This window comes from Ursus arctos, unplaced genomic scaffold (assembly GCF_023065955.2).
Source record: "Ursus arctos isolate Adak ecotype North America unplaced genomic scaffold, UrsArc2.0 scaffold_26, whole genome shotgun sequence".
Taxonomy (NCBI): Eukaryota; Metazoa; Chordata; class Mammalia; order Carnivora; family Ursidae; genus Ursus; species Ursus arctos.
The window spans coordinates 17,911,712-17,924,253 of record NW_026622941.1 but is presented as its reverse complement, the minus strand read 5'-3'; the positions used below and the strand labels follow the sequence as shown (position 1 = coordinate 17,924,253).

Sequence of the window (12,542 nt, the reverse complement as noted above, 5' to 3'; positions counted from 1 at the left end):
AAACGCTTCAGTGCACTGACCTGTCCTCCGAGTCCATGCGGCTCAGGGGTTCCCCATCCGACGACATCTCCAAGCTGCCTCGCCGGCCCCCGGAGGTCGCGCTGCTTCCGCCTCCCCCGGTCCCGTAGCCCTCGTCGCCGCCACTAGAGACGACGCTGCTGCTACTGCTGCCGCCCCCGCCGCCGCCCTGGCTGCCCCGCGGTCCCTTGGGCTCCTCCAGGCCCTCCTTGCCGTCCCCATCCCCGCTGCTGCTGCTGGCGGCGCCGGGGCTCAGCGAGCGCGTCTCGTCGCTGCTGCTCCCGCCGCTGCTGCCCACCAGGCTCTCGGCGCTACTCTCCTCCTCGCCCCCGCCGCTGCTGCTGCTCTCGTCCTCCTCCTCCTCGTCCTCTTCTTCGTCCTCGTCCTCCCCGGCCTGGCTGGCGCTCTCGGGGCTCGGCTCCGACATCGTCTCCGCCTCGCCGCCCCCCACTCCGCCGCCGCCGCCGCCGCCCCCACCGCCGCCGCCGTTCAGCAGCAGTGCTGCCACCGCCTCGGCCTCGGCCTCCTCTTCTTCCTCCTCCTCTTCCTCCTCCTCCTCGGGGGGCTCAGCCCGGCCCCTCGCCGCCGGGCCAGGGCTGCCGGGGGGCAGAGGGCTCAGGCGAGAGAGCTCCTCCAGGTCGGCCATGTCGGTGATAGCGGCGGCCATGGCGGCGCCTGCTCCTCCTCCTCCCCGCCGCCGCCTCCCTCTCCTGACTCTAGCTCTCTCGCCCCCTCCCAAACGCCCAAAACTCCGCCGACGCCGCTGCAGAGCAGGAGGAGGGCCCGCGAGCTGCGTCAGCCTGCACACGCGCTACGGAGCCCGCGCGGGGACAGGCGCGCGACTGCGCGCACTCACGCGGAGACGGTTGCGCGCCTGCGCGGCGGCACGAGGTAGCGCCTCCCCCGGGCCGCGGATTCCGCGCCCGCGCCCCCACCCGTGTCCCCGCCCGGCCCCCCGCCCTGACCGGCCGAGTGCTCAGAGTTTCCTTGGGGCCTTCCCACGCCTTCCCCGCCTCGCAGCCGGCGGGACACGCAGAACGAAAGCTTGAGTGCTAGCCGGGGATTTTAACAGCCCTCCGAGTTCTCACGATAAAGTCATTCATTCTGGGGATATTTGGGGAGTGTCCCCTGTGTACCGGCAATGAGCCAGGAACCGAACAAGTCCCTGGTCTTCTGAGAGCTTGCAATCTAAGAGGGGAGACGATTAAAATGAAGAAAAATAAATAATAGAATGCAAGGTACTAAATCCATACACGCAGCATAGAGCCACAGGTTTCAGTCCAACCTTCGTTTGAATATCCCAAGAAATGGTTAAGTCAGGCACAGAGCAAACGTGTTTTATGTTCAAGATCTTCAAACTTTTTAGCTCATGAGTCCTCTAAATAACTGTACACCCTTGTGCAGTTTAAAAAGACAGCTACATTTCTTCCAGCTTGTTACCAATGTTTTATAATTGTCACACGTTTAAATACAGCCAATGAACTAAATACCGCAGGGATTTAATACCCACCAATATCCACTTATAAAATACAATTTTTCTTTACACTTGGGCAATTTCCATCCTTCTTTATCTTCTGGAACTCATATTTACATTCCATATCCCTCCAGAATTTTATCCTAATGATAGATTTTATATTTGAACTGTTTTATTGATCATCTTATATCTCCTTGTAATAAAATGAAATAAATTGAAATTTAAGGGTCGTTTTTGAATTTCCTGTGATCATAAAACTCAAAGTCTTACTATTTCAATTGATCAAAACACTTATTTTAAATACTTATATAAGTGGGGCATGTGGGTGGCTCTGTCAGTTAAGCCTCTGACTCTTATTTTCTGCTTAGGTCATGATCCCAGGGTCCTCAGATTGAGCCTCAGGTGGGGCTGTGCGCTCAGCAGGGAGTCTGCTTCAGATTCTTTCTCCCTCTTCCTCTGCACCCCCGTCCCCCGCCACGTTCACACTCTCCCTCTCTCTGTCTCTCTCTAAAATAACAAATCTTTAAATACTTAAGTATTACACAAAAGTAAAATTTTGTTGGAAATGCATCTTACCAGATGGAACTGCTAGTTCAACCAGTTTTTTGTTTGTTTTTCAAGTAGGCTCCACACTCAGCATGGAGCCTAAGTCAGCCTTGAACTCACCACCCTGAGATCAAGCCCTGAGCTAAAATCAAGTTGGACCTTTAACCAACTGAGCCACCCAGGCACCCCCAGCTAGTTTATTTTACTGGTAGATGAGTATTACTAGAATGAGAACAAGTTCAGCATCAATTCTATTCCAAGTTTTCAATTCCATGGATGTACGCAATGAGGAAACTTGTTCACATAAATAAGTAGATGAAAATGAATGGAGTTTTTAGTAATGCCAATTGATTCTTTGAACTCTTTCCAAATTATATGCCCCCAAAAATCACAGAAAGATCTAACAAAAAAATACTTTTAATGATCTATCAGCTGACAACTCTGATTAGGTTTTCTTTCAACTTTGCGGAAAGCAAGTAACAGAAAACCACCTGACTTCTAAAGGATGTGTTACCTATTCTCATTCACCAGTCAATCGTTCCTTTTTTTGCATCCTGGAGGTCTTTTTTTTTTTTTTAAGATTTTATTTATTTATTTATTTATCAGAGACAGAGAGAGTACAGGCAGGGGGAGCATCAGGCAGAGGGAGAAGCAGGATCCCCACTGAGCAAGGAGCCCTACACAGGACTTGATCCCAGGACCCTGGGATCATGACCCGAGCCAAAGGCAGACGCTTTAACTGAATGAGCCACGCAGGCATCCCCATCTTAGAGATTTTTGCTTCCCCCCACACCCACCCCTAAGATTTGGGATGGGGAAGAATTATGCTTTTGTTTTGTAAAGTAGGGGAAGGGCAACTGGGATCAGAAAGGCTGGAAAGAACTTTACACTCTTACCCCAGAGGCAGATCTTTGGGCAGATCACTTTTAGGGACAGCCACCTAAGGGAAGTGAGAATCTGAGAACTTCTTGCATTAAAACAGTCTCCTGCTCATCCACATCTTGGAAAGTCTTCATAGACCATGAGGATCCAAGTATTATATCCACTGCCTTAGGCCTTTGGACAGCTGTTATATGTTCCATGTGTTGCCTCAAGGGAAAGCAAAAATTGAAAAAATAATAGTATGAGGCATTATGGTTTACAGATACCTTCCCACACATATACCATGCAAATTACTAACCCCAAACATTTCAACCTCAAAGCCACTTTTTGAGATAGACCAGGAATGTATTATCCTGTGTTATAAAGTAAGTACTATCAGGGGCGCCTGGGTGGCGCAGTCGTTAAGCGTCTGCCTTCGGCTCAGGGCGTGATCCCGGCGTTGTGGGATCGAGCCCCACATCATGCTCCTACGCTATGAGCCTGCTTCTTCCTCTCCCACTCCCCCTGCTTGTGTTCCCTCTCTCACTGGCTGTCTCTATCTCTGTCAAGTAAATAAATAAAATCTTTAAAAAAAAAAAAATTAAAGTAAGTACTATCAGAGAGTTTAACTAAAAAGTATATATTAAGTTCATGTGCCAAGCACAGTATTAAACCCTGGAAATTAGGGTTAACATTTAGCTGAGCTAATCAAGGAAAACATGAAGAACGTAGGATTTGAACAAATTCGTATAATAAGATAAAACTACATTTAAGTTTAATTAATTTGAGCTAAATCTTGAAGAGTGAGTAGAATAGAATTCTGTGTGAGAGGGAATTCTAGGACTGAGAAGTAATAATATGGAAAAGGCATAAAAATTTATTCATGACAGTGTTAATCAACCATGAGAAAGCTAATCTAGAAAACTAAAAAAAGGCTTAAAGATAGATGGCATAAAATCTTGAATAAAAAATTTGGGCTTTGAAAGACAACTGAGATATAAACTAAGATATTTTTTTAAAAGGTGTGATGATGTGATTTAAGTTATTTTTAAGGGTATCTAATGTATAGGAGATAGGAAGAAAAGAGTGAAGAGAGTGAAAGTGAATGGGGACTAAACACGTGGAAGTGGCAGGTATCAAAGCCAGAAGTTCTCTCTCTCCCCCTCTCCTCTGACCCCCACCTCTCCCCCCTCTCCCTTTCTCTCTCTCTCAGCCTGTGTTCAGTTGCAGAGGTCATGACTCTCTGTGTATCTCCTAAGAACAAGGCCACTCTCCTCCATAACCACAATGGATAATGACACACTGAAGTGTGTGGCTAGAGGACCGACTTGTGGATGATGGAGTTTTTTCAGGTGGCATCAGGTGAGAGGTGGGATGAAAACATGAGCCCGCAAGAAGCAGGGTCTACCAACCAGTGCACATCCATAAACATCTCCATAAACTGTGACCAATCTGTAGCTAGACAAGTACTGAAATGAGCTTCTGGAAACTTTTATAACACCTTGACAGAGTAATTTTATGCCTCCTGAATCTAATAATAAACAGGGCTTATATTTTTGATGTCATCAGTTTATTCTAGTATTCTGGTAATTCACCTTTCCTGTATTTTGCAAAAGTGCACTGGAAATTAAAAAAAAAAAAAACAACTGGTCCTTTACAGATCGAAAATCACTGTTGTAGAGTTCCCTCCTTCCCACTAGGACAGTGTGTGATTCTATGCATAATTAGAAGTTACCTAAGGGGCGCCTGGGTGGCTCAGTTGGTTAAGCGTCTGCCTTCGGCTCAGGGCGTGATCCCAGAGTCCTGGGATCGAGCCCCACATCAGGCTCCTCCGCTGGGAGCCTGCTTCTTCCTCTCCCACTCCCCCTGCCTGTTTTTCCTCTCTTGCTGGCTATCTCTCTCTCTGTCAAATAAATAAATAGAATCTTAAAAAATAATAATAATAAAGTTACCTAATAACACATCACTGCATAAGAACTATTTGGGAACAGTACTCAAACTCATCGACCACAGTACTAATGGGGGCAGATTAGCAATAACTTAAATTTCCCTGGGAGCCTCTGGGGTGGGAGGTCTCTCGTACACTCACACACCCTCCCAGTGCCCCCCTCCCCTGCCTTGCTCCCTTCTAGGCGCTGTAGGCTCCTTACCAGGATCTGTGATACAAGGCAAACAGCCAAAGCCATGGTGTGGCCTGTAGAAATGGAGATCATTATGTGATCTCTTTTAGGGGAACCCCGAAGCAGACTGCTTGTGCCCAATATCTTAGAAGGTTTTCAGTGAAACAGCTCTTTATGTTTTACTCAGAGCTCTGTTTCTCTTAAGAACCCAGACATGCTTTCATGGGCCTAGATTGGCGACAGATTTGAGTAACAGCTACCCCAAGCTGTATTTATTACTCCCCATCCAATGACTAAGTCTTTCTTATAGAGCTTCTCTGTCTAATTCTCTTCCACTAAAATGAGTTCTGTTCTAGGAAGCAGTCTCAGCCCCCATGTCAGCAGGTTTCTTTCAGGCCTGCCTCACCAGTTTGCCAGACATGCCCAAACATGCTTGAATCCAGCAACAGACCCAGCTGAGATTCAAGCTCAGATTCCTGCTCCAACACACGCAACAGTCTTCTGGAAACAACGTCTCTAAGACATGTAACTATGGCACACTTTCCACCTTTATTTCAGGTTCCTCATTCCGCGTGTTGAGACAGCCGTAATGAGCAAGATCCGTAGCAGCATGATGACGTCATCCTCTGATAGACTGGGAGTCTAGAGAAAGTATGCATGAAAAGATAGAACATCTTACAGTATAAAGGAATGATATGATCCTAAAGGTGGAAGGAACTAGAAATCTGACGAAAGCGTCCCCAACCCGTGGATTGTCATCCAACCAAAACACAACCAAATAATGACTAAAGTTTTGCATATAGTTTTATGGTGATATGTATGCATACAGATTATAGTTACAATTTGCCAGTGTATCCATTTTGAGACATTACTGCTTTTGGCTGGCAGCTTCCCACAATAAGGAGATCATATACTTGTCTGGTATTTCAGATAGTTCCTCCTTTCGAATATAGTAAAAATGTTTTCCTATAAACTATCAGTGAATGGGTAGGCAAAATATGAAAGGTAAATAACTTAAACACCACATTTTTGTCCTTTCAGGTTATTTTATATCTGACTTGCTAACCAAATAACTTTTGTCAATGTTCAAAATGCTCTCAATTATTAAATTTGAATTTGCTGGATTAGTTACTGGAGCATACAAGTTACAATACCAGTTAGTTAGTACTTTAGCCATCAAATCTCTACGAAGGCAGGAAAAAATCCAAAGAAAATACGTAATGGGTGAAATACTTAAAAAGTGAATCAGCAGTTTGGATCATTACCTTGGCTTCGCCAAAAAAAAGGCATTCCGCCCCTTTCTTTTCCTGACGAACGTAGGGCATCTATTTTGACCACTAAACTTACTCATATGCTTTTTTCCCCCTGTTCTTCCCGTTTTCCCTTATTTTGTTACTTGTTTTATATCTACTTTGTAGCCCTTTATACATCTTGGTAAATTACCTCAAGTTATTATTTTTTTAAATGAAACTCCACCCCCAACAGGGCGCTTGAACTCAGGACTCCCAAGACCAAGAGTTGTATGTTCACTGACTGAGCCAGCCAGGCATCCCTCAAATTAATTTGTAAAGTGAGGTTTGTCAGGTTATTTTGTTTTTGTGTTTGCAGAACTTGCTGATCCTCCTCCCGCCTCACTCCCCCTGTTGGTATCTGGACCTCCCAGCATCACTTACAGCTAGATTTGTCCATGTTACTGAGTTCTGGCCAATGAGCCATAAGCAGAAGGATGACATCCTCCTAAGGAAAGCCGGTTGCCCTCCCTCCTCTCACTCTTCCACGTCTTGTCCTTGGGCTGGGGCAGAGACTTGAATGAGGGGGTGATTCATGGTATGCAATCATGCATACCCGAACCACACCCCAGGATACCAGAGCCACAGAGAGAAGGGACCTGTGTCTCTAGAGGAGGATGAAGGAATCAAGGACTCATTTTACAATACCGCCCACTCCCTTGGACCAAGAACTCAGATTTTTTTTGTAGTGAGAAAGAAATCCTTTATGTAGTTTGTCTATTGTAAACCAGCCAAATCAATATCCTAATTAATGCAGGTTAAATGAAGAAATAGATAGTGTTCCTAACCACTTCCAGGTTGGTGCTGCCCGATTGGAATCAATTTTGCTCAAATAAACTCTCAATTAAATTTTTGTTTGTTTTAGAGAAGGGGGAAGTGCAGAGAGGAGAGAGGGAGAGACAGAGAGAGAGAGAGAGAATCTTAAGCAGGCTCTGTGCCCATTGCAGAGTCTGAGGTGGGGACTCAATCTCACAACCCTGAGATCATGACCTGAGCCAAAATCAAGAGATGGACACTCAATCAAGTGGGCCACCCAGGCACCCCCAAAATTAAAATTTTTTTTTAAAAATTGAAAGTAATAGGGGCACTTGACTGGCTGGTTCCGTGGAGCATGGGACTCTTGATCTCAGGGTCTTGAGTTGGAGCCCCAAGTTGGGTATAGAGACCACTAAAAATGAATGAATGAATGAATGAATGAATGAATGAATGAGAAAAGTAATAAAATAAACAGGCAAACATGGTTTCTTATTTCCTAGAAATCTGAGACCCTCAGGAGTGAGGTCTTCAATTTTTTGCTCCTTTATTTATAAAATCATCTATATCTACACTCATTTTTTTAAGGAAACCTAAGCATGCTACTGTAGCAAACTCTTAGGTGTCCTAAAAAAAAGAGAAAAAATGACCATATATGTATGTATGGTGGGGTTCCCCCCTACCTTCTTGGGCACTTGGCTACCTAGCTGGAGACATTTCCCAGCCTCCTCTATGCTCCCTTATATTCAGTTAGCTAACCTAAGCAATATTTGGTCAATCCAAATATTGGATTCTTTCAGGTAGAGAACCGTAGCTACCAAAAAACTGTAAATAAAACAAATGTGTAAGCAAGGTGAAATTGCAGCTCTCTTTGTCCTTTTAGGTGCTCTGGTGATACGTTGAATGAAAGATACACTCAAGACAAATACAAAACCATTTTAGTGGCAGGATTCTGTGCCCTGAAGTTACCATTATGGAATCAGAAATCCCAACAGCTCAGCATAGGACAGTTTAGGACAAGTGTCATGAGAGATCTCTAAGATATCAGATAATAAAACAAAACTTGCTGGTCTGCAAATAGAAGGAAAGTCTCCTAACTCTTGTAGACAAGCTTTATATACCTTGAGTAAGTTTAATTTCACCGTTTCTAACATTCATTCTGTTGTTTAACAAATCACTAGCTTCCCCAATACAAAACCCATTTTTAACATTCATTATGCCATTTATTGAGGTTTTATGGAGATCTTGATAGTAAAAAATGTGTTAGGAGGAACCTCTGGAGTATGTCCCTTTCGGATAGAATGCTAGCTAAAGACCACTGACCTGGGATTTTTTTTTTCTTCGTATACTAGTTGACTCTATAGAACTAAAACTTACACTGTTGGCACATACATGATATCACACAAACCAACTGAAATGCAGTCTTTTAAACTGAATTATGGAAATATTAACAGCTAATGTTAGTTCTATGACTGAATTCTCACCAAGAGAATGTGAACAGAGATAATATGTACGACCTCCACCTAGTTTGTTCTTGACTTCCTTCCCCATGTGCTGGAACAGGGCTGTACCATTGACTCAACTTCAACACGCAGTGATGGAAGCAATAATATGGAAGGAATATGGGTCCCTGAGTGCGCCATGTAGAGCTGCAGGCCAGTCTACACTGACTAGGCTGTTATGTGGTAGAGAAATAAGCTATCTTATTCAAGCTACTGTATTTTTAGGGGTCTCTCTCTTTTTTTTAATGACAACATGAACTTTACTCAAATTAAGAAAACTTAACTTTACATTTTGACCCATCAGCTTCCATTTCTTCTTCTATGTCTTCAATCCCACACTCTACTCTGGCTCCTTGTCAGTTTATGAACACGATCAAGTCCTTTATTTGATTAATTAATTAATGTATTTATTTTGAGAAAGAGAGAGTGCACACGTGCTCTAGTGGGAGGAGAAGGGGTAGAGGGAGAGGGAGGAAGAATCTTAAGCATGGAGCTCAATGCAGGGCTCCATCTTGTAACACTGAGATCATGACCTGAGCCGAAATCAGCAGCCAGAGACTCAAACGACTGAGCCACCCAGGTGCCCCTTAAGTAGGCTCCAGGCCCAGCATGGAGCCCATTGCAGGGCTTGAACTCATGACCCTGAGATCGAGACCTGAGCTGAGATCAAGAGTCAGGGGCTTAACAGACTGAGCCACCCAGGTGCCCTCATGATCAAGTTTTTCCATCCTTACAAATAAGTATTTCTTTCTTTTTCATCCAAACTTCCAAAAATATGAACTATGCTTGCTTGTTCCACTTTCTTACCTACCATATACTGTCTTTCTACTATAGAATGATATTTATCCCCACATTTTAAAAAAAGATTTTATTTATTTATTTTGAAAGAGAGAGAGAGGGAGAGAGCGAGCACGAACAGTGGGAAGAGTCAGATGGAGAGGGAGAAGCAGACTCCCTGCTGAGTAGGAAACCCGATATAGGACTTGATCCCAGGACCCATCCCACATTTTTTTAAGACTACCCGCAGTAAACCCATTAACTAAATCTGGAGGATACTCTTCAGCTCTGCGCTTACAAACTTGCTGTCACATTACAATGAAAATAAGTCTCAGGCCAAATTCTGCATTGTGCACTTTGCTGCATTTGCTCCTCTGCTCCATCCTCCTTTCCTCTCCTCTCTTATTTCTACAATGACACAGCTTCTAGATTGCTGATATCGTTCATGGTTTCTTCTTGATCGCCCTGTTTTTGAAATGTTGGTTCCCAGTCTCCATCCCTTGGCCCATTCTCTTCCTGTTCTACGAAGTCTTCCTGACAAATAACATCTGTCCTGCTGATTCTGATCTCAGACAAGAGCTTCCTGGATTCACCCTCCATATTGTTGGACAGCACTGATTCTGTCTTGAGGTAGAAGACCCTTGATTTATAATGGCACCAATATATAAAATTTCATGTGCTTCTATCTCAGTTTTCCCCATGTATTGCGAATTGACTTCACTCCATTTGACCTTCTAGCAACTGTCAGTTTCTATTAGTAAATGTCAATAGCATCCATTGATTGAACTACGTGAAAGCTGGGAGTGCCCTCCTCCCAGCACTGATACCAGGTGGTAGATTACAAGGAAAGCAAGACTTCATCGTAATTCTTCCAATGTATAAACTTTTATTGGCAAGTGGGCAAAAAAAGTCATATAACATGTTCATATAAGTTTCAGGAAATCCTCACTCTTTGTCCTCAGGCATGCCCACAGGCATCTTGTAGGCGAGGCTCACTCTGAGGTAGCGGCAGCAATACCCAAACAGAGAATCAGTCAGCCTTCTATTCAGGTCTGTCAGTAGATCCCTCCAAAAATGGAATAGAACGATTGGGGGAGAGGTGGGTAACACAGAATCAAATAGAACTTAGACCAAGAAGGTGGTAGACTGCTGTGCTACCCACCAACTTACTTACCATGTATTGAATATATTGATGTCTACTATGTGTCAGGCACTGTTCTTACCATCAGGTATATAGCTGTGAATAAAGCCAATAAAAATCCCTGCTCTGGTGAAACTTATACTCTGGTCAGGCATGTTCTTGGTTTTTCTTTGTTTGTTTGTTTGGTTGGTTGGTTGGTTGTTTTTTGGGGGGGGGGCAGGTATCTTCTTGTATTTCATTCACATGGGTGACAGGGCTGTGACACCTTTCTAGCCAGCCATATATCTGGGACATCACTTATTTCACCAATGAAAATGTATTTCTAACATCCCTTAAGCTAATTAATGAAACTTCTGATATAAATTTCAATAAAGATCCTTGAAATGCTTAAGTAGCCACCTGGGGATTATGGATCCCTGATTAGGGCACTTCAGATTATAACTAACTTCCCCTAGAGTGTGAATTCCTAATAGGGTAACTCTAATGATACCTAACCTTCCCCAGAGTGTAGATGAAAGCTAATTTACACACAAGTACATTACACTGTTTATAAGGAAGTGTTTTAAAGTAAATTATAACAGAAGTACTATAACAACATGGCAAGAAGCAAGGTTGTACAGAACGCCCTAGCTTCACACACAGGTTTTAAAACACTGAAAGACACCATCTCCCTTAGAACCTCTGGGTTCCCTTCATGATCCAGCAACTACAGGGTCAACAAATGGCATATCAGGGGTTTCCAGACCATTGTAGTATAACCTGATTGTAAACCATCATTCTGAATGGCCAGTGCCCATACCATTCCAACCACTGAGTATGTTCAATAACACTCTTGCTCAAATCTTCAGCCATGAAGAAACTGACAAGACTCTTTGAATTTCGACTCCAAATACCTTCAGGAAGAAATTATAACTGTCTTGGTTTGGGCCTGAGATTCATGCCAAAATTGATTTAGATCGCTAAGGCTAGAGACCTTTACATTTTTGTTCAGTGGGATGATGGAGATGCTTGAAGAACTTCTTCGGAGTTTATGACAAGTGCATTGGATTGTTCCAACAGCAGGGTTTTGCCAGGAGGGTAAATCAAAAGGGCAAAGAAACAAAAGAGTTAAAGATATAAGCAGGAGCGTGAACAAGGAAATTTAAGTTGGGTAGAAAAGGAAGTAAAAACAGAACTTTATGAGGGTGCCTGGCTGGCTCAATTGGGAGAGCATGTAACTCTTGATCTCTGGGTTATGAATTCGAGCCCCACGCTGGGTGTGCAGATTACTTGAGGAAAAGAAAAACAACAACAACACAGGACCTTATTAAATCATTTGTAGTAGAGAATGTTATTTATATCAAAAGAGATATCAATGTATACTTGAAATGCTATCTGTTTTGGTCCATTTATATAAATACATATATATATATATATATATATATGTACTTCCACAGATGATCTGGTAGTGTTACTAACTACTACTTTATTTTATATCTTTATTTTTTTAATAACTAATACCTTATAGCAAGGACATTTTCCATATCTTATTGAGATATAATAAGAAATATATATTTTGGTCTTCACCCCAACTCCTGGCCAAGAGGTCCTAAAACGTTTGTAATTTCTTAAGAAATAAAGATGCTAAGGAGTGCCTGGCTGCTTCAGCCACTTGAGTCTCTGCCTTCAGCTCAGGTCATGATCCTGGAGTCCCAGGATGGAGCCCTGCGACCCGCTCCCTGCTCTCCAGGGAGTCTGCTTCTCCCTCTCCCTCTGCTCCTCCCCCTGCAGGGAGACTGCTCCTCCCTCTGCCTGTGGCTCCCCCTGCTTGTGCGCTTTATTAAATCTTTTTTTTTTTTTTAAGATTTTATTTATTTATTTGTCAGAGAGAGAGGTTGAGAGAGAGAGAGAGTGAGTGCACAACCAGGGCAAGGAGCAGAGAGAGAAGCAGGCTCCCCACTGAGCAAGGAGCCTAATGCTGGACTCCATCCCAGGACCCTGGGATCATGACTTGAGCCGAAGGTAGATGCTTAATCAATTGAGCAACCCAGGCATCCCAATAAATAAAATATTTTTAAAAAA

The 12,542-nt window shown here is 43.7% G+C and overlaps 1 protein-coding gene and 1 long non-coding RNA gene across 12 annotated transcripts in view; both read right to left on the bottom strand.

The window, feature by feature from the left end:
* Nucleotides 1-786, bottom strand: part of AEBP2 (AE binding protein 2) — a 133,898-nt gene extending 133,112 nt beyond the window's left edge. For all 11 annotated transcript variants that reach the window (XR_006409848.3, XR_008961506.1, XR_008961508.1 and 8 more), the window contains exon 1: nucleotides 21-786. Coding sequence is in view for 1 of the 11 variants with exons in the window: in XM_026502323.4 (XP_026358108.1) it covers nucleotides 21-685 (665 nt within the window). In the remaining 10 variants the exon portion in view is untranslated. The remainder of the gene's footprint in view (nucleotides 1-20) is intronic.
* Nucleotides 787-5,399: 4,613 nt separating this feature from the next.
* Nucleotides 5,400-12,542, bottom strand: part of LOC113257400 (uncharacterized) — a 34,148-nt gene continuing 27,005 nt past the window's right edge. Inside the window, exon 4 of the long non-coding RNA XR_003316949.4 lies at nucleotides 5,400-5,661. This is a non-coding gene — a long non-coding RNA (uncharacterized LOC113257400). The remainder of the gene's footprint in view (nucleotides 5,662-12,542) is intronic.